The sequence below is a fragment of the Megalops cyprinoides genome, chromosome 2 (assembly GCF_013368585.1).
Source record: "Megalops cyprinoides isolate fMegCyp1 chromosome 2, fMegCyp1.pri, whole genome shotgun sequence".
NCBI classification, from domain to species: Eukaryota; Metazoa; Chordata; class Actinopteri; order Elopiformes; family Megalopidae; genus Megalops; species Megalops cyprinoides.
In genome coordinates this window covers 36,414,503-36,437,129 of record NC_050584.1, presented here as the reverse complement: position 1 = coordinate 36,437,129, position 22,627 = coordinate 36,414,503, and the positions used below count along the sequence as shown (strand labels likewise).

Genomic DNA, 22,627 nt, shown 5'->3' with positions numbered 1-22,627 from the left:
AGTCGAGGCTGAATAATAGATTAAAACCGAAAACAAAACAAAAAGAATGCTGGACTTGCTGGACTTGCAAGGACATGGAATCAAGAGAAATATAAAATAGAAATAACAGTGGATAACACACGGCCAGATGTGGGTGTTTTGCTGGAAGGTTGATATTATACCACTGGTGTGAGTGGGATAACAAGGGAGTAACTCGAGGGTAGAGGGAAGACGGCAGCTCCAAAGCCAGTGTTACCCAGAGAATCCTCCTGGGAACAGTGCCTAAAAGGATAGTGATGATTAGAGATTCAATTTAGCCTTCCATCAATCAATGCTGGAGGGAGATGGAGATAGTTGCTGGCAGCCCCCAAAACAGACTGGGGTGTGTGGGTCTCGGGGGAAAGGGTTTTTTTTAGTTAATTAAGCGACCAGTCGTCACCCCACTTACTTATTCATGAACCTTTGCTTCGATCGGTGTCGCAAACTGCTTGGTGGGTAGGACTAATTAGTCTAGCCGTTGTGGCTCATTTAATAGATGATCCATAAAGTTTAAACTTTAACTGTCGCCACATGTCTGTACTCCTAAAGCATTTTTCGCCCTTTCCATGTTAGGCAGACACCACTGCCCTTAGATTAACATATGACACTCACAGATACGCATTACTAGATACAAAGCACCTATGTAGGCACTTTATATCTGGTAGTACCACAGTGCCTTCACGTTGGTGAGATATCCTCTGTATAGTACAAAAGTATGCACTGCAAATTGCTTAAGTTTTAATCACACAAATGTTGTCATCTTTTGATGTACATGTAATTGGTCTAACAAATTTCCTTATCGCTATTCTCTCAGAAGGGCATATGACCTAGATTGCAGTGTGTATATTGTGAGTCTTGTCTATTTCAGTTTATGTCACCTGTTTCAAGACGAGTCACCATAACCCTTCTTGATCCTACACTGTGCTTCCAATTTGACTGTCAAATATAAGGATGTTTAAATACAGTGAAGAGAGGCACGCCCAAAAGAGCACATCTACCATATTAGTAATAAAAGAGGGATCACATTAGCCAAACTCCAAAGCTCAGATTGACTGTTTGCTGTGTTTGAATTCATGGTGAAATGCCAAGAGCAAATATGGAGGATGAGACAAGAATTAATGGAATAAATTAGAAGTAATCTACTTAGATTGAATGGGTCTTCTAATTTGTGGGGTTTTTTAACTGGGGAAAAGCTGCTGTGGTATAGTTTGAAATGCTTTGTTCAGAAATGGCCCATTGGAAGCAGAACATCATTTGGACCAGAGCAGGAAGGACTGGTAAAACGTCTTCTGCTTTTGCTACCTCAGAAAGTACTTGTGCTGTGTAAGGTGAGGGATAAGGCCCCGCAGAAGCATCTTAGATTTATGTGGGATTATGTAAGAATGAGACCTGGGTATGGGTGGCTGGATTTTTCTTTGAATTGATGAGCATATATTTATCTCCACCCTTTGGAGTCCACTTCTGTCCTTAAGTCACGTGTACCCCATCTACACCAGACCTCAAAGCCATGGCGTATGTAGTAGTTACATTCACAAGGAGTTTTTGTTGATATCCATAGCAATGTGCAGGTTTTAGCATTTTCCTAAGAAATGCTTTGAATACCATCTTTATACTCAGGGAAGTGTATTATCATTGATGCTTCTGCTTTTTTCTGTTCAGGTTAGTGTGAAAGAAGGTCACAGGTTAGACACATGCTGTGGCCTTTCCTAATGTAGTTCTGGTAATGTTGCTATGAAAAGGGTCATATTGGGTTTTTCTTATAGCAGTGAGACTGTTGGGAGGGACTTCAGTGTGGCCAAAGAGGTAAGTAATTAGAGTAGTCACCACCAGCTGACACTGGCCCCTGCAAGTGTGTGTGAACCTTTTTGACCACCCCAGAGCCACTGTGATTCACACCTAACCATTCATTGTCACTCAAACCATTAAATCAATCTTTCATCATGGTCAGTCTGTGACCAAGCTTGTTTTGTTATGTAAGAAACCCACTCACGCCCTGTTTTACCTCTCTTTGTGTGCGCATGTGTTCAAGAGAGAATGTCAGAAAAAAGAGTGTGTGTAATGATCGGGGCTCAATCTATACTGTTATCCAGCTTTATGTGAACCTGTTATTGCTTTACTGATTCAGTTCTGTGATGCGAGTTGTCAGTGGTACTGGTGGTAATTTAGGGATCACTGAGAAGGTACTTGACAGTGCAGCTCACTAAGAAGTGGATGGGCCTAGCCTACTCAAGACTGTGTACTGTACAGTCCTTATCTCCTCGCAGCTCTCCTTGCCTGTCTTTTTCCCTCTTGTTATAATGTTCCTTTCTCTCGCTTATTGTCCCTCTCTCACTCCTCTCCCTGTTTCTCCGTCTCTCTATCTCTCTTGCTTCTTCTCTGTCACAGCCCGCTCATGCGCTCGCAGCAGCAGTGAGATTCCCCCTCTAGCCCTTCCTCGCTTAACCAGTCCTCTCCCTCAAGGCTGTTTGATGCAGGGCTTAACCCAACCCCCCACCCCCTATGTTGCTGCACACTGCTGGCCCTGTATGCTATCTAATGTGCCCCCACCCCCACCCCAATCTGACTATGGCACGTCCGCATGCTGCTTCGCCTGTGGTCTGCTTGATTCTTGTGAAGCTCTGTGTCAGCGGATAGATCAGTCTGGCGCTGGGCCTCGCAGGCCTGACTTCCAAAGGGGCTATCAGCGGCCGTTTCCCCCTGAGCCATGGCTTTAGTTACACCGAATGGTGAATAATGCATTAGCCCACATGTTCGGCCTCTCTGGAAAGATGAAGGATGCACAACCCAGATTTCCTCCAACTATCACCAGTTCCTTTCACCTGAGACTGCCTTATTCGAAGGTTCAATACAAATAAGTAAACACTGTCCTAGTGCTGGATGGTGTTCATCATGCCCCATATGCTGAGAATACACAAATGAGACTGTTTTAAAGGTTCATGCACTTGCTAGTGGTCTTGAGCAAACAGGAGAACATCCTGGATTAAATTATTAAAACTTCTGATTCGTATATCGATCAGCTACAGAGTGATTTCTGACTGCAAGAATTTTTGATGACTTCAAGGAAGGCGCGCAAATAAGTCTCCATAAATTTTGACTTGCCTAGAACGCTGACATGGAATGCCAGGAGCCTAGTTGTAACTGACCCCTGCCGATGACAGCTTCCCCAGAGATAGATGGCTCACATATGACGACTATGTAAATGTGTTGCTCGGTGCGCACGCTCGTTTGATTTATTCCCCCTGACTGACATATGTGAGGCTCACGTCGCTGAGCCACTGTACTGAGATCTGTATGTAATTGTTTAGAGACATTTAAACCCCGGGCCATATGGGGCCCTCCTGCCTCAGATGTCAATCAATCTATCTGTCGATAACTTTAATTGCACAGAGATGCGTTTCATCAAGAGGCCTTCTGTCACAATGTGTGAGCCACTTTGCTATAGGTTAAACACACTAAAACACTATCAAATAGGGGTTGCATTCTTTGGGACCAGGGAAAAACTCCCTGAAAATCTGACCTCTAGTGATGTAAAAACTCATATTCACACAGCAGTGAGTTAACACAGGAATGACAATCAAATAGGGGATGGCATACAAATATAGCGGAAATGTGACTGCAATCAAGTCATTACATTCAGGCCATAATGCATAATTAAACATTTTTTTATCACGGTCATTCCCTCCTGTTTTCCATCCCTGTGTTGGTCTCTAAGTGTGTAAGAGCTAAAAACCATTTATAGAGGTCTAACAAGTCAAGTTATTACTGCAGCCAAGTGTGAGATTAATTAACTGAGTGATGATTAGGAATGCAGCAGACAAGATCCCGCAAAACAGCATGGAGAGTCTCTATGCTACAGCAAATCTCAGTGATTTATCTGGCAAAGCCATTTGGGAGAAAACCAGTGATAAATAATATAATGATCATCCTGTTTCAAAGTTAATGACGCCAAATAGCAAATAAACACATTTTTCTGCCAATAAAAGTAAAAGGAAATAAATATATAAGTGCATATAATTAACCCACAGCTGTTTGTGATCATAGGTCATTAAAGTCTTTCACACTGAAAGAATTAAATCTGCGAAACAGTGCATTAGGATCCAGTAATTTCATGCAAAATAGTGCTGCCAAAGACTGGAGAGAATGGAGGAAAGCAGGGAGAGTATGTGTTCTTCAGTAAGACACCAAGTAAGTGAATGAAGGAATCAAAAAGAAGGCAAATCACTCATCAAGCCAGTGGCTCAATCAAGCACTCAGTGCGTGAATAATTGAATGTATATGGTTGTGTGTTTATGTGTACAACATGTTTGTTCACATGCGTATTTGTGTGTGTGTGTGTGTTCGCGTGTACAGCATATGTGTATGTGCACATATGTGTGTGTGTGTGTGTGTGTGTGTGTGTGTGTGTGTGTGTGTGTGTGTGTATGTGTGTGTGTGTGTGTCAGCACAAAGCTCTGACTGCTGCATTCCAGCCGGTTACTGCCTAACCTCCCTGTCCTGTCTGAGTTCCTGACCTGAATCCTAATGAGCAGGCAGGTAAGAATTGAAGACCCCTTTACTTAATCAGCAAACTTGAGAAATGGTAGCGGATGCTGTGCTCACCTAGCCTGAGGCTGATGTGTCACCTGGAGCTCCAAGCTAAACATGAAAAAAATACCAGGGTAATTACTTTGATTACACTATTTTAATACTATAACTATTATGGGATTTGTTTTTCAGTAAACCACAACATGCCTAGGAAATTAACATAGTTTTGAATGATAATCGTTGCGCAAATTAGATCACTTGTCTTCCGTAGACAGGCATGACGCCTAGTGTAGGCCAATTACTAAAGCAACCCTGATACTGCTGTAAATGTGACAGGCTGGAGTGGAATAAAAAAAAAGAGTTTGCTGTAGCTAACTGGAGTATGACAGAGAGGAATGTTTCCTTGAAACAATCACAAATGGAATCAAATCCAAGATGTCAACTTCTACATTCTGTGGTATGTTTTGAACATTAAAATGTAATTGAAACCTATTGGTGTGCTGAAAAAATGTGGACTGAATCAGGCTGGTTTAAAAAGATAAACAGCTGCACAGAAAGATTTTTTTTTTTAACATTCATTAAACAGTATATATGTATTTTAAAGATATACAATGTTTTGTGTAAAGCCAAGTATTTATACAGTTCCATCAAGTAAGAAGTATTCATACAAAGAACCTCAGTGAAACATGCCATTAATACTGTCATACCTGAATCATGTTGGGTTGCAGAAAGCAGACGGCTGGAAATGTCAGACTCATGTACAAACACTTATAATCCCATCCTTGTGCATGAGTTTGTGTAAGTGTGGACACGTGTATACCAGGTGTTTGCTCAGCCAGTGGTCTACTCTGAAATCTTTAATGTACTGGCACATGTGTGGTTGAGCTTGTTGAAAGAACTAGAACTTCTGGGGAGAAAGTCACAAACAAACCTGTATTTCAGGGAATATCCAAGATTTTCCTGTGTAAATGGGTGGAGACATGATGTCACATGAATTGATGGCTGTGCTTCTCAGAGCAGTGAGTTTGCATTGGTGTTTATGCAACGTGGACTCCTCCCCAAGAATGGCAGTATGGTCGCATTTTATTAGTTCTCTTTGCTTGGAACGGCTGTTGATGCAGCAGCATAATAAATAAGTCACCGGCATCTCTCTGTACGTGCGTAAGCAGAGAGCAGTTTGGGAGGGATGGGTCCCCGGACAGTTGTAAGCAGAGACAGCATCTACACAAATCAGGGCTGCTAAGCTGTGACATTCAAGGCCAATGTTGTGCATATGCTAACTACAGCCCGGAAAAACACACACACACGCACGCACACACACATGCACGCACACACACACACGCACGCACACACAAACCAGAAAAAGTGCAAAATAGATGGGCTTTCTGTGAATGTGCTGAATGGCAGCACTCCCCTGCAGACCCAAAACACATTGTAATCGTGCTAGCATCCAGAGCGACAAATCAAGCTCTGTGGTGTGTGGTTTGGATTGGCTCTACACTGGTGGTCGTATTCACGTGGTGCACTAGGGGCAGACCCAGTGTTTTCAGCGCACAGGCCTTGCATCCAGCTTATTGAGAGGAAGCAAACTTACGACCACTTCCACACCTCTGAGAGGGGAAGAGCTCTGTTTACAGAAGCAGGTGGTGGTCTGAGGAGTGTGTTTGTACACCAAGTGATGTCTGCACTGCTCAGGGGGGTTGCTGTGAGACAGTCAACTTAGCATCTCCAGGACATACTACAGCATGGCTAGGGCCTTGATAATAAATATTCCAGTCCACACTTACTCATATCTCTATATAAGCTTCATTATTAGTGGACTTTATCATTAGTATGATGAATGGATTCATTAGAGAGGCTCTCTCTTGTCAGAAACAATGATGCATATGAAAGCATTCATATTTTCCTATATCATACAAGTGAGGCTACTGTATTCCTGCTTGGACACTATTATGCAGAAGAAAACTACCATTATGTTTTAGCTGAGCAATGCTATTACTAAATATAACAAAACACTGAGTTATGGCTATGAAAACCACAGACAACAGCAGAGCCATACTACAACCTATGATCAAAGCAGGTCTGGCCCAAACAAGATTAGCACTCCAGTGGATATTGGGGACCTATTTTAGTCAGTGGCAAGGGGGATCTTATTATTAGAAGCATACACCTGTATGAATCATTCCATCAGATGGTCTGGACTGCTGGCAGTGGAGATTTACCATGATTGGAGAGTTTTTTTTTTTTTTTTTAAATAGTCTTGTCATTGTTGTGGGGAAGGGTCTGAATATGTGTGTTTCAGTATCATCAGAGCTCCTTTGGTAAGAGCTGTGTTTGTCTCACCAGTACTCAGCAGGTGCTATACACTGACCCTGAAGTGAAACAAAAGGGCTGAAGAGCCTTCACATGCACACATGCACACACCCACACAAATGCGCATGAGAGTGCACACTCATACATATGCATAAAGAGGACCTGCTGCAACAGGCAAGCAGAAACTTGATATCCTGTAATTTATTTACATTACTAAGCCTGAGCAGTGGAGTCGTCCATAAAAAAAATATTTTAAACAGACTGAATTTGGATGCAGTTGACAAAAAGGAGAGGCTAGGGTAGCTGAAAGACAGAGAGTGTGTGTTAGTGCGTGTGTGCATCTGGTCATGGTAGTTAGGGTGAAGGGGGCGGTGCGGCCCCTGTTATTAGCATCGATTGTCGAAGAGATGTATGCTCACAGACTCAGGTATAATCGCTGAGGAGGTCGGAACCTCACAAGTGGAATGCTGGTCACTGAGAAAATCCTGCTGCCTTGCCGTCCTTGGCTCCCAGTGAGAAGATACACATGAATCAAAAGCATACAGATTGAGTGCTGCACTGAGAGAGGTGCCAAGGAAAGAGACAGCTCTGTAAAATGAAGCTGGAGTTTAAGAAGCGGAGTGGCCGTGCTGTGATGAAAAGAAAAAAAATCAAATCTGCCAAAATTCTACGAAAGAATTGGAGTGGCAAAATGTTAAGGCAAACACTGGGGCTTAATATTTTTCATTTAATTTGTTTAGAAACAAATATCACATTGTTTGGAAGTATCTCCAGTTTTTGATAGAAAAGGAAGGAAAGGAAAGTATGGGAAAAAAAAAAACACTGGCTTTGAGGATACAGCACAAAGAAAACTTGTCTCAAGATCTATGAAGAAGCCGGCAGTTCTGACAACAAAGAGACTTCAAGTACATAGATCCACTGTATTGAGTGTATTCCCTAAGTATAGCCTTTTCTTATTCATCCTGTCCAGCCTAATTACAATGGCTGTGATATTTTAAGTCACATATTCAGAGTCGTAAATCTGCAGGGGAGCGATGACGGCATTTAAGGGAAGAAGGTTTCGGGGAAGGAAACCTGGCATTACGTCGTTCGGTGAGCATGTCATAAAAGCCGTCCGTCTTTCCTGCAATTCCCCCAACTCTGTCATTACAGTCACAGACAGTAATACCTGCATCAGCATTCCTTTGAGAGATTTCAAGGAAAAAAACGCCAGTAGACAGAAGACCTTGAAAGAGGGGTGGAGAAGGCAAGCACTGACAAGGCAAATGTGCAATTAAAGACCAAAAAGAGTGTAAGACTGTACTGGTCTGTCTGCTTCATCACACAGGCAAACAGTACTGCAGTTAAGGTGGGCTAACCAGATTCATTTTTCTTTGTACCATACATAGCAATCCTGCTAGCACAACATGTCAAATGCCCCTGAGGTCCACCATTCCACATTTTCCCCTTATAAAAATTAAAATATGAAGTGCATGTGGTATTAATGAAACAAAATGAAGGCATTAATTTAGGTGACATGTTTTAAACTTAAATGGAGAAACACTTAGCTCAGAATATATTAGGTAAAGTGCATGCAGAGTGTCATCAGCCTGGTTTAAAAAAAGTTTGTTTCCCTTTATTAGTTCTCTTAGTGTAAATGGCAAATCAGGCAATATTTCAGCCTCTCAGTAGAAACGTGTGCCCTGATAAACTATAACCCCATTGCCATGGTGCATTCAGCCAGATTCTTTGTGCAGTCCCTCCTGACTTTCTGAATAGGACAGTAGCCTGGAACATTCAATGAATACATAGTGCAAAGTGTCTGGTTCAGCAGGCTGTGAGTGGGTTAGTCAGCCCATTGACAAAGACACAGAGGGGTTGAAAGGACAAGGTTGAACATTGTTGCTTAAAACATGACATAATCCCCACCCATCTCCCAAACACACACACATACACACAAACACAAATATATATGTACACAGTACTACACACGCACACACAGGCACACCTGGTTCCACAGACAGCGGCCTCAGGGCTACCTGTGTGTCAGATCGACAGTGCTCTGTAATTAAGGACCTCAGAGGAACAGACCCAGTTCACAGGCAATAGAGGAACTACATACAAAACACACACACAGTCACACACCTGCATGCACACTCAAAAAGATCAGCAGTGAACTATATTTCGAAAATCTGTATTTGCTACATAAGAGAATGTCTTTGTATAGCCTCTGTAGTTTGCTCTGAAGTGAAGCTGTGGCTTGATCAGAATAAAATGGCTTGTTTTACTCCATAGCTCCCATGCATGATGTGTACTCTAGTTGGTGACTCAAAATTAAGGCCCACTCACTTCCACAATGTCTTTGACATAATAAATACAATGCACTGAGTTTGCACTTCTCTCTGTCATCAGCAAAATTGCCACCGCTTCAGTCTTCAGTTTTAACAGTTGCAAATTGTTTTCAACAATAGTTCAGTAGTTGTATCACAGGCTATGCATGCTATATATATATATGTGTGTGTGTGTGTGTGTGTGTGTATAGAAGGGTGGGGCCAGTCTCCAGGTGTCCTGTGTCATTACCCAATAACCGGCAAACTGAAATCCCTGTTCATTAGTGTGAGAAGAAAAGGAGTGCAGTTCTTCAGTGCTGACACTGGGCTCTGTTAGTACACAAAGGGCAACCCCATTGACAGCTATTGTAAGATGACTGACAGAGGGCGTAGATACGGAGTGGTGAGGGGGAGGGGGTATCGGAGAGTCCTTTCTGTGAATTCCATGGAGGGGAACTCCTGCCCACACCGAGCCCTGTCAACCAATTACTGGCACTGCAAATTCCCCACAAACTGTGTTCTTTTAATCACTGCTCTCACCCACTGTACAATAAGGGAGGACTGCCTGCACAATTTAAATTTAAATAGGATTTCTCTCTCACTCCCCCCCCCCCCTCTCTTTCTCAGCTTTACCTTCTCCCACAGGGCTAATAAAGGCAGCAACAAAAGCGCATACAAAGCAATCAGCCTAATAGCTCTAATAAGTTTAATGCAGTGTTTCTCCCTGCTGTTGACACTTTTCTGCGTTTTATGGCTAAACAGAACTGGAGTGTTTGGAGACGGTTAGGCTTTATTCCCCCCGCTCTTGGAGACAGGGTTGCCATGCATGGATGTGCTTCTACAAGAACGTCAAAACAAAGCAAGTGAAAAATCAATTAACAAGAGAAAAAACGAAGAGGCACAATAGGAATCACTTTGTGAGTGTTCTGCTGAAGAACACACTAAAGGCCAGACCAGATTTTCATATAGCACTCTAAGAATCTTTGCAAGGAGCCTCTGCCTTCTCAGGATGATGACACTGAATTTGTTGAAAATTTATCTTAATAGTTCATCAAAGGCAGCAGCAGCTAAATACCCTATATATCTTCAAAGCCTGACACATCACTGTATTGACTCAGATCCAAAATTTTGCTGTTATTTTTACATCTTTCCTGTTCAGCTTCATGAAAGCTTTGTGCTTAAGGATGAGTTGAGTTGAGTTATTGTGTTCCTTTTTGGGTGTGTTTTGCCCCAGAGGTTTAACCTCAAAACAATGCGGCAAAAAAGAAAGAAAACGCTAAAAGCGAGAAGCAGTTAGAATGAGATCCAAGATAATCCCTCACCTGTCTGCCCTCTGTGGCCTGGGAGTCAGACTCTCAGACAAGCATGCATTCTTTCACCTCAGTAATGGTCCCTTTTTTCCTTTCTTCTTCTTAAGAAGACAGGTTGTTTGAACAAAGAAATATTTTAAAAAGGCTTGTAACCCTGGGCACAGTTGTGTGTGTGTGTGCGTATGTGTGTGTGCGCACGCGTGCACTTGTGCATTGTGCAAGCCTATTTTTCTGACAGACTGGAGACGAGTGTGCTCTCTGTTATTAGCCCTGCTCTGTCATTAGTGGATTAGACTGCAGGGGCTGATGGGTTGAACTATTGGTCTGTGTGTACTGTAAGTATGTGTGTCAGCATATGGACGTCAGGAACATTTCTTTTTTATTATTTTTTTAATTGCATTTGTATCTGGAATGTGTGTGTCTTTGTATTCTATAAGCTTTTCCCAGCTGTGTAAAATATGGTGAAAGCCAATTTGTCACTTGGTTGATGCCCTTTTTTCAAAAAAAAAAAAAATCTTTGATTGCCAACAATTACTTATGGTTACCTAGCATTGACATGTATCCTTTCAGTGTGAAAAATACCAGGGAAATAGTCAGAGTAAGAATTAAGTAGACAGCAAAAGAAAAGAGGAAGATAAAGCAGCAAGTTGTTTGCTTTAGCATTTACTCTCGTGTTCTCTTGGGAAAACAAGCATTTCAGATGCACCAGCACCTATCTGCACAAGTGTGCATATCTTATTGTGGTGCAGATGAACATGCAGAAAGTGGACATGCCTTGTGTATATATGTTTTAGCATAGTAAATGTGTATGTTTTCTTGGCGGTTCCACTGTAGTCACACTGTGAATGAATGTTGTTTTGCCCCAGTGCTCTAGTTTTTTTGTGTTATGGTTCATTGTACCAGATTCACAGATCTTACTAGCATTTTTTCTGCAGTTTCCTTCACCTTGCTGTTTCTGATTGCGGTTTCTTACAATGAAGTCTTCAAAGGGAGGCTAAAAGGGAATGAGAGTCTATTTGTACGAGGAATTTGAAATTCTGGTACACAATAGTATTTTTTATAAACCCGTCAGTCAGGTTTCGGATTGTAAGCCTGTCAATTTAGTTTCCAGATGCTTCCATTTGTTTCTCTGAAGATAGTCTCGTTCTGTCTCTGAGTATTAAGTCAAACGTATAAGCACCACGTAACATTCTGCAGTCACGTTAGACTTTTACTTTCAGGCTGGTGGGAACTATTGCTGGGGAAGTGCATTAGTTATATTCATTATAGGACTGAATGATCTTTCTGTATGTCCATGGCGATAGTGGGTTGGTCCATTGTGCCATTCAGGACCTACACTCTGAGTGCCCCTTTGCCCTCACAGTGAATTTATAGCTGAGTTCGAGAGGGGGTGAGGAGAGGGTCACTATGTTGTGTAGTGTGCTCCTCTCACCCCATTCACCCAGGACTGCCTCCTCATCTAAAAACACACACAGCAAACACAATACCAGGCTTTGCTGTTTTTCAGTGCCACTACAAAACGCAAACAAAACAGAAGCCCTCAGAACACTGAGGCTTCAGCCCTGGTCACCCCACCTGAATGTTCCACAGTTTGCACTGCGTCAGGCTTTCTGCAGTGCAGGCGTGGGTGCATGTGTGTGTGGACCAGGGGTATTATTATCACTGAGGTGGCAGATTTTTTACCCAGTGAGTCCCCCCCCCCCCCCCCCAACTAGTAGTTTTAGAACTGTATTTTTGTTGTTGTTTTTCAACCTGTGTGGCTGACAGTCTGAAATAATAATGTGAGTCAAGGGAAAGTCCCTTTTCGATGTACTGAATGTGTCATTATTCAGGAAAATATCTTGGGGAAACATGCTCAAATGCTTGTTCATATCTTAGATGGTGCGTATGTATGAGGATACTTGCCCAAAGTTGTCAGCATAAGTATTCCTGTGCAAGCATTTGAAATCGGTATGGAGATTTCTTGTAACTGCCTTTTTTTTTTTACATTCCTGTCAGCTCACCTGGAACACTGATAAAAAGAAATAGAGACAGAGAGAGAGAGGAGGCAGAGTATAACACAGCAGAAAGCTCCCATTGAGAGAAGGAGAGCAGTAGCCTTAGTTATACATGGTGCTTTTGAAAGGCCCAACTGCCAAACCGTTCCTCATTTTTTTTTTTTTTTTGATATGTTTCCAGCATCTTCATGTAGAACAGCCTACCTGTGTCATAATATTGTGTAGGCCCTAAATGTGGGCTCGTAACTGTCAGGTTGAAAAGTAGCTTGCTCTTTTAAAGTGTTTCCAGCTAATTCATTCATTCTGCTCTACTACAGTAAGTGCACATACTGCAGGTTGCATCAAAGGTGAAGAGAGAGGAAGCAGTTGAAAAAAAACATCAGATTAACAGAGAAAGACAAATAATTCTGTGTGCTTATCAAATGTATGGGCCACGGTGGACTGTTAGGAGAGGTTCTTTTGTGTTATGGAGTTGTTTGTGTTTTATGGCCTTCTTATCCTTCACTCCTGTTCAGCTATATATCTTCTCAGGTTTTACAACTGCTGGCCTTGGGGGTGGGTTGGGGGAGGGGGACAGCCGTTTCTCACTGACACTTATGGTGCATCTCTGCTGGTAATAACACGTCTAATTAAACCTTTTAATGAGGGCTTTCATAAAACTTTAACAATGCCTTCCAGATCAACTGAACTAGTCTCTTATTTTTTTTTCTTAACTGTCTTCTTTGTAAGGTGATGCACATCAGACAGTGTAGAGGGATATAATATAAAGCCTGGGGTTGTATTGCTCTGACAGGAAAGAGTGACTTTCCCTGTTGATATGAAGAATTTCCCTGTTGATATGTTGAAGCTCACCTGTGTACCATTCAGACCTTACACTACGTCATAGGAGTAAGAGTTGCAGATATACCTAGCAAAACCAGGCTGAACTAAGCCCCTACCAGGCCTAACTGAAGTCTCCTTTGATTTTCCACCATAGTAACTAGGCTGCAATAGGGGAAATGCACACCACTTCATTACACACCAAGCCAGGAGATATTAATACATCTCAAAGCTCTCAAGTTGTAGTTTTACAGTATGCTTGCTAGTGAGGTTACATGAGAAGATACATCCTGTCAGGCACATTCTGTACTGACGCTTGCTAGAGTTGTACAATTTGTAAGTATGCAGCTACCCATTCTCTGAAATATGGTCAGAACTGACGTTGGACATTGAGGTCAGAGTTACAGTGACTTTGTGCTCTCACAGCAGGTTGAGAGTCTCAGAGGACTTAAGAATGTACAGCTCTGGGACATGATGTTAGCATCTGGCTTTATTTTCTGTGTGCTGTATATGTTAATCAGGGTGCCTTTGTCCTAAGTCTTCCTCTCTTGTTGGTCTGCAGAAACACTGATGGACACCAAATGGGCCACAACTGAGCTGTCCTGGACTGCACATCCTGAGACAGGGGTGAGTCATGCTGTATGCGTGTATGTGTGTGGGGGTGAATGCGCATATGTGGCTTTCCTAGACAGTTCAGCTCAATATATCCATTAATTATGGTGCTGTTTGCATTGCACAGAGTTTGTCTCCCTGTATACTACCCATGAATTAGAGATGCATACATCTCACTTCTCTTTTATCCCATTTGTCTCCATTAGTCTTGACTCCTCACTGGAAACCAGAACATGCCAGGCAGTGAGCACATCAGGAATGTCTTGACCTGTTGCATATATATACTGCCCTGCTTTGTCCCACACCAACTGACATTACCACTCCTGTGTTCCTTTCCCATGTGTCCTCAACAATGGAGACACGGCACTGACCCACACTTCAAAGCACTCCTCCCCTCCCCTTGGCTTTGTCTCGTCCCTGACTCGGGACCCTCCCCTTCCTTGCCACAGCCTGGCTTTTGGGTGCCCCATGAACCCCTTGAGCCCCCGCCATCCCACCCCAGCTGTTCCCAGTCTTCCCTTTATTTCTGAGCAACTTAGCATTAATACAGAGAGACACAGTCACGACCCCAGCCACAACAATCAGCATGCATCCCGCCCCCCCCCCCCCCCCCCTCATAAACCCCCGTTCATAGTCCACCAGTCCAGGGCAGGAGATGGCAAAGCCCCCACCCCCTCATAACTCCAACAGATGCTACTATTCAAGGGATGTGGTCCTCTATCACCCACCCCCCCGACTCCACTACCACCAGTGCCACCCCCTCCTCATTGCCCATCTTTGTCGGGAGTGGTTTTTTTGTTTGAATGGATATATATTTTCAGAGCGCTGTCTGTGTTCTTTATCCATGTAAGTGACATGTTGCAGACTTCTGGTGCCTTCACCCATTCTTTATAGCCCCATTTTTGGGTTCCTTCTTTTGTGGTCTCGTTTGGTCCGTTGCTCATGAAAATATTGCTTCTACTGTCTTATTGCCATGCCCCCCCCTTTGTTATTTCTTTATTTATCACACACACAGTTGCTCTTTTGGCTGCGATATACGACTGCGGCAGACATTTTGGGCAATGGGTAATTCAGGAAGAAAGCAAACAGCACGTTAGCTGTGAGTGTTGTGAGAAAAAAAAAACAGCAGGGACAGAGGTCCTGAAACAGTAAAAAAGGAGAGAAAGAAAAAAAAAATGGGAACATGTCCCAGACTGACTCACACTCTCCCTCGTAGTCTCCTCCACTCTCAGTCTGTGTAAGAATGGCATCCTCTCCATTAGTCATAAATTATAGAGCCCTTGATTTATCAAGATAAACAGAGATAATGCATCTCCCCACAATGTCGAGCCCCAGATGGAGGAGACATAAACACTGGTACGTCTGGTATGGCTTCGCTCCACACAGTATCCTCCCCATTTTCACCATGCATGTGAGGACACCGGTTATACCGAGGAAGCAGATGGAAGGTGGGGGAATTCCACCATTTTCCTGGGGTTAATAACTCTAATCTGGCTCTGGTAAGAAACCCTGTTTTTTATAGCTCAAACAACAAAGTGTACCACGCCCCTTTCATTGAAGCCAAAATTGATGACCGTGGTTTAAAATTATGGGACTGTACAGGAGAGGCAAGGAGCACATGGATGTCAGGAACTGCCATCAAGACAGGGCCATTGAGTGGGGGCATTTAGATTGGATTTTATTCAGATTTGGATGGGGGTTGAGTCTGAGAATGAGAATTGATCCCACCACCATTCACCTGGGAGGCCTTTCCTCCTGAAATTTAGCATCATTATCCCTCAGTGTCTGAAATTAAAACCTGAACCTTTGACTGTGAGTTATGTGGGCATCCTGCTGGCTGTGAGACACTAAAGAGAGGCCCGGTGCACTTACATAACCATTAATCCTCCAGATCAACTACATAATTCTCAAACCCGTTTTTCTTTTCATTTTTCACAAGCGGACCAATCAGTGGGAAACATCACAGTAGCAGCGCTGTCTGATGAGGAGCTGACCGCAGTAATATACCCAGAGCTATGTCCACTTCCCTGTGCGATTTATTACATCGGACAAAATCCTCATTGACAGCTCCTGCTATCTCCTGTCTCATTGACCTGGCCAGCGTTTATTGATCCCCTGCGTTCTCGCTCACAGGTCGCCTCTTGTATAAATGGCATCTCAAAGCGAAGTCTCAGTTAAGCTATGGCTCCTGCTGTCCCCCAGGGCCAGCTGGATGAATAGCCTGTCTCCTGCGCATCCATATCTTTGTGTTAATTAAAGCCCTTGGCTCCAGAAAGCAATGGGCTACTTTAGAAAACAAATTAAAGAGTCTCTTTTTTTTTGCCCCACCGGTCGATGTCATGCATTGCGACAGGTAGGACGTAGCACATTCACAAATTTGGCCGCAAATGGCTGATGTGCCTTTTTCCTGGCGTACCACAAAGGCTGACGTGTCTTATCATCAGTAACTGCACTGTCACTTAAGGGTAAACCTAATGGTGCACAGCTAAGTAATGGAGCCATAGAACTCAGAGATATTCCCCATGGTGCCTGAGTACAGAACGCTGTACATCTTATACTTTGTCACACGAAACAGCCCTCTTTGACTGAGGAAATTGTAAACATGCTGAGCAATTGGGTGTGGGTGTGTATGTGTGTGTGTGTGTGTGTGTGTGTGTGTGTGTGTGTGGGTGTGTATGTGTGTGTGTATGTGTGTGTGTGTGTGTGTCTGTGTGTGTGTGTGTGTGTGTCTCTGTGTGTGTGTGTGTGTGTGTGTGTGTGTGTGTGTATGTGTGTGTGTGCATAGGGGGCAATGTTAGTGAATGAATTGCCCTCAGGGGAAAATCTCACACAATTCCTTTAAACTAAATGAGTTTTTTATGCTGTTAATGATCATCACGCCTTTCTTCTTTCTACTTCTAACAGATACAGCTCTAGTTTTAATTTAGTGTGATAACAGAGAAAGAACACAGAGAGGAGAGGATTATTGTTTTTTTTCGGTCGCTGCTGAGAACGACACAATCATTGCTCCATAATTGAAACGTAATGGGTTGTGAAGCGACGCGGCGACTGCTCAAACCAGAATGGGGTAAACAGCCACTTGTGTTCCACATTAGGCGGTGGGACTGACAATCCATGATAATTGTGATAAATTGACTGTTTTCATCCTGATTCATCACCACGGTAAGCGGAGATGAAGGGTCGTGTTACGGAGAATGGCGCCCCAGCTTAATGACGTTGACTGGTGTGCAAACGATAAGACGCACAGCGAAAAAGCACCATGTGTCATTTCTCTTTCATACCTCCATTTCTAATCCCCCCCTTGATTTTCCTTGTCTGCTTCTCCTTTTGTTTATCTTAGCCTGTTAAGTACAAGGTGAGCTACATTTGTGAGCACGAGCCACGCTTTATCCGAATCCCTCACATAACTATCCACGCTGTCTCTAACTTAATGATTTGTAATTATCCAAATGTGTGCCGTATAATGTACTAGAACACTTCTAGCAATTTTGCAAGACTTAAAAGCTAGCATTTATGAACTGCAAATAGCAGAACAATATTCACCTAACTGTATCAAGTCCACAGGTGTAGAAATGAGAGCTTGAAGACAAAGCTATGCTCTTTGGCTCTAGGCATAATTTAATGTGATATCAGTCCAGTACCTGGCAGGCATTATAAACACAGGTAAGAGCAGCAGGCTTGTTCCCTAAACCTGTATCTACCTCTCACTCTGCTGTTATTTTTTTCTCACACAGTGGGAGGAGGTGAGCGGCTATGATGATGCCATGAACCCCATCAGGACGTACCAGGTGTGCAACGTGCGTGAACTCAACCAGAACAACTGGCTCCGCAGTGACTACATCCCACGCAAGGATGTGCTACGCATCTATGTGGAGATGAAGTTCACTGTTCGCGACTGCAACAGCATCCCTAACATCCCAGGCTCTTGCAAGGAGACCTTCAACCTGTTCTACTATGAGTCAGATGGGGACACAGCCACTGCCACCAGCCCCTTTTGGATGGAGAACCCCTACGTGAAGGTGGACACCATTGCCCCGGATGAAAGCTTCTCCATGCTGGAGTCTGGGCGGGTCAACACCAAGGTGCGCAGCTTTGGCCCACTCTCCAAGGCTGGCTTTTACCTGGCCTTCCAGGACCTGGGCGCCTGCATGTCTCTCATCTCTGTCCGCGTCTTCTACAAGAAGTGCTCCACCACCATTGCCAACTTCGCTGTGTTCCCTGAGACGGCCACGGGGGCCGAGGCTACCTCCCTGGTGATCGCACCAGGTACCTGTGTGCCCAATGCCCTGGAGGTGTCCGTCCCCCTCAAGCTGTACTGCAACGGCGACGGCGAGTGGATGGTTCCTGTGGGCTCATGCACCTGTGCAGCTGGGTTCGAGCCTGCCATGAAGGACACACAGTGTCAGGGTGAGTGCAGTATTGAATAGTGCATACGCCCTTTTGAGGTTGCAACAGAACACAATACAAATAACAAAACCTGCAGGGCAGAATACAGCATCTTTTTCTGTGCCATAAAATAAAGGTCTGGTAGAGCACATGTCTGGTTGAGGGAAAGGTGAATTAAAACAGCAGGGTTCTCAGCTGTAATAGAGAGCAGAAGACAGTGGGGAACAGGGGGGTGGCAGAGAAGTAAACAGCAGACTTGAGGAGCAAAGGTCAAATGGAGAACAGGAGCAGGACGGGACAGCACATTCAGAGACATCGATCGAGGGCTGGAGGAGTGAGCTGCAGAGAAATGTTAACACAGTCATTCAGAAGGATAGAGAGGGACAGAGCTAGTAGTGAAGCTAGCCCAGTTCAAGGGGTGGCCAGACCCAGTGTTGCACCAATCTGATATGATTGTAATGGGGCATCCCTCCGGGCTTATGTTAAGAAAAAGGATGAAAAACAAAGAGGAAATGGGCCGCTGTTTCCCTCGCAGACAAATCTGAATGTGTGCCTGCGTTTAGGGGGCCGGTGAGGGAGGGTGCCCCTGTAAATCTCTCACACCGTGTGGTTAAAAACTCATTTGTTTGCTCTCGGCGGCTCAAGGTTAAAGCCCTGGCGACTGGGCCTGATAAAAAAGCTCTCTAATCAAGCCGACCGGAAACTGGAGGGGGGATAAATCTCACAGTCGCCGCCTTAATCTGAAGGCCGTTGGACTCATTAATACCCTGCCAGAGCTCAGTGAGGACATCCACATGAATATTAATCGATGAGACCAGTTTTTCACGCCCGATTTTAACCCCCCCCAACCCCCCCCCCCCCACCTCCGTTCTTGTTTCTCACTTCCAATTTCAGCACAAATTCTAATCAGTTATTTAAGCCCCGCGTGCTGCATGAGAGGATAGGAGAAGAGAGAGAGAAATCTGCAAAAAGAGCCTGCAGGATTTGCATTTTCTCTGCCGTCTCCTTCTCCTTCCCACTTTTTTCCCTCACTCTGACAGAAGTGGTGGTGGAAGAGGAGGGAGCATAAAAGGAAAAGGCTGACTTTTTACCTTCCTGGAAGCAATTGATCAGCACTTTCACTCTTTCAAAAAACAACTTGCCTTGTTTAAAGGGAAAACGCTCTTGACTGCCTCAATAGAGACTGGGTTCAGTGCAGGCAATTTCAGGTTACCCTCAGATCTTGTCTGAATTGAAGACAGGGGCTTGTTTGAAATATGACAAAATTTTTCATTGTATAGACATATAAGGAGCTGTCTGCCTTTCTCTGTCCTTGGTTATGGTGTGATGTACTGATAGCAGTGGTATTATCCAGCCTTGGAATACATAGTCAACAAACCTTTTTATCAGTACAATATATGTTAGATATTGCTAAAAATGTTTCCTATTTTCTGTCACAGCTTTACACATCCAAGAGAGCTGCTTCTAGCTGCTGGGCTGAGTGGACTAATAGTTAACTGTCTTTATGGAAATGTGAAAACAAAAACACTTTTATTGTTGAAAGACTCCTCAGTGAGTGTCACCTGCTGCCTTAAGCAGGAACGGGGCACCAGGGGGATGGGGGACGCATGCTAGCACATATGCTTGAAGGCATGTGTTTGTAATACAGGAAGGCAGAGTGCATGTGTGTGCAGGGCAGTTGCGATTTCAAAAAACAGGCAAACAAACAAACCCACACGCAAACAGACAAAAGCAACACAGCAACTCCACCAAGAAACAGAACATTATCGCTGAAACTTAGTAGATGACAGTATCACCTGCTGAAACACTAATGTAAAATAGAAATGAAAATGTAAAAAGCTGACAGCAAACAGTGTTTAAGCAGGTTAACAGTTAAAGTTTGGGCTTCCATGTTGTTTGTTATGGTGTCAATGGCCTTACTCTCCCCCTCTCTGTCCCCCATGCAGCCTGCAGTCCTGGGACATTCAAGTCCAAACAGGGTGAGGGATACTGCTCCCCATGTCCCCCAAACAGCCGTGCAAGCTCGGGGGCCTCCAACCTCTGCTCTTGCCGAAATGGTTTCTACCGTGCTGACAACGACTCACCAGACTCCCCTTGCACCAGTAAGTAAACAAAACATGTCCTTCAATGACTCAAATAGAAATCATCAAATAGAAACACAAACACACACACTCACATATATACTGACAGAACCATGAAATCACTGCCTCCAGTTTTGTATTCATTTATTGACTGGAATTTATGTGCCTCAAACTGATCTCCGTATTGATTCATTGATGCGCATATGTGGTTCACTCACATGAGTTCCTACTTAATCCCCACCCACCTCGAGGGTGGCTTCCGCAAACAGACACGTGATTCCACATGGACACTCGCCTACTCTGAAGCTTAAATAAAAGGGCACTCCACTATATAGCTCCCCAAAAAGGGTGGGTGACCAGCCAGTTTCCATCGCTGCATAACAGCACCTTGTCAGACAGTGGGAGAGGTGGAATGAAAAAAAAATTGCTGCTTGATTCCTGGCAGGTGTGCAGAGGGTTTTATCAGAATGCTCGGGGGCCTAATTGCATGCACACAAGTCTTTATGCGCAATAAACGGAGCCGTGCTCAACTGTTATCAGGAGAGTCGGCAGCATGGAGCCCACTGGTCTGTGCCGGAACGCTGCTCTGGCAAGGAGCAAAGGCATTTATCTGCTGGATGTACCTTACCAAAGCAGAAAAAAGGACGGCCGAAACTAATCCTTGGGCTGCTGTGTGCTTTTTTTTCACATTTTTGTTTTGAGTTTTGTTTGATTCTCCCACAGAGCTGGCAGAGATAAGGCCTCAGTAATTGGATAAGAGTTGCTTTAGCTCTGCCATTAACCCCCTGAGCACTTTTCCACACACAGCCCTGTATACAAACAGCTCTAATCTCGACTCACAAACCTGCTGTCCTCCCTGCTGCAGAATCCCCCTGCCGTGACATGTCCTATGTGTGGTGATGGCAGCCACACTCATATGCACGCAGGCATGTGTATTATGAAAAGCAATATCAACACTCATGCTCAATAAGTCACTCTGATGAGTATATGGCCTTACAGAGAGAGAGAGAATAAAAGAGAGTGTGCACCTGAACTCTTTCTCCTTGTCTTTCCTGTTTCACAGGGACGAGTAAATAGTGTTGATGATGAGCAATTGAATGTACTGTAGTTTGTTATTAAACAGATTATGCTAAGACCAGCCCTGGCTTGGTAACCAAAAAAACGGCCATGTGAAAGCAAGCCCCCTGTTGTCTCCACAGCTGTCCCCGGGCCTCCCCGGAATGTCATCTCCAGCGTGAATGAGACCTCCCTGGTGCTGGAGTGGAGCGAGCCGCGTGATGCAGGCGGCCGGGACGACCTCCTCTACAATGTCATCTGCAAGAAGTGCCTGCCAGAGCGGGGCATGTGCTCTCGTTGCGATGACAACGTGGACATCTCGCCCCGCCACCTGGGTCTGACGCAGAGGAGGGTGGCCGTTCGCAACCTTCAGGCCCACACCCAGTACAGCTTTGAGATCCAGGCTGTCAACGGTGTGTCCAACAAGAGCCCCTACTCCCCGCAGTTCTCCGCCGTTAACATCACCACAAACCAAGCGGGTCAGTATCACCACGAGCTGTGACACTGTAACACCTCTCCCCTGTCCTCCCAGACCCTTCATCCCACACTTGAGGTTCTTGCCCTTTCCAAGTCCTTAGAGTTTACTTGCACCCGAGCTCAAGCGCTGGAAGATGCAGGTGCAGACAAAATGGGGGGTTTTGTTGTTGCTGCAAGCCTACGGACAGTCTCAGAATGGGAGGCTTTGCATTGTGTGCTTACTCCACACAATGCCGCAAAGAGCAAAATAGCACAACACAAGCCTACCAGCAATGAACGTCCTGCCCAGCACACTGTACCACAGCACCTATTCAGCAGGCATGCATTGCAGAGTTCAGTGTGAGTTGTTAGAACGGGCATCTTAATGTGCCATGTGTGGGGCCATGTGTGCAGGCTGGAGATGCTCAATTGCAAAGGCTGGCGGAGACAGCCATGGGATTATCCTTCTCCATCTCCTTGTGTTCCACAATACTTCTGTTTCTATACAAAGGCCCAGGAATGCCTCCTATTTGCACTTGGGGGGCTGCTACCTCGGACCCAGTAATTTGCTATTGTCGCCTTGAGGGTCAACCGTGGGGTTACATGGACCCCCAAACCTCACCAGAACGCCAGGTCAGAAGGATGGGGTGGTTGGGCTGTGATCAGATTATCCTGAAGGTTCTCCCAGGGTGTCCTTGAATATTCATTCACCTTTTAAGACCAAAAATAAATAAGGGGTATAAGCT

At 44.4% G+C, this 22,627-nt stretch overlaps 1 protein-coding gene across 6 annotated transcripts in view; it reads left to right on the top strand.

The window, feature by feature from the left end:
• The window catches only part of LOC118773695 (ephrin type-B receptor 3-like), a 50,466-nt gene that overhangs the window by 14,576 nt on the left and 13,263 nt on the right, over window positions 1-22,627 (top strand). For all 6 annotated transcript variants that reach the window (XM_036522737.1, XM_036522735.1, XM_036522740.1 and 3 more), the window contains exons 2-5: window positions 13,853-13,917; window positions 17,637-18,309; window positions 20,235-20,390; window positions 21,569-21,904. In XM_036522737.1, coding sequence (XP_036378630.1) covers window positions 13,853-13,917; window positions 17,637-18,309; window positions 20,235-20,390; window positions 21,569-21,904 — 1,230 coding nt within the window. The remainder of the gene's footprint in view (window positions 1-13,852; window positions 13,918-17,636; window positions 18,310-20,234; window positions 20,391-21,568; window positions 21,905-22,627) is intronic.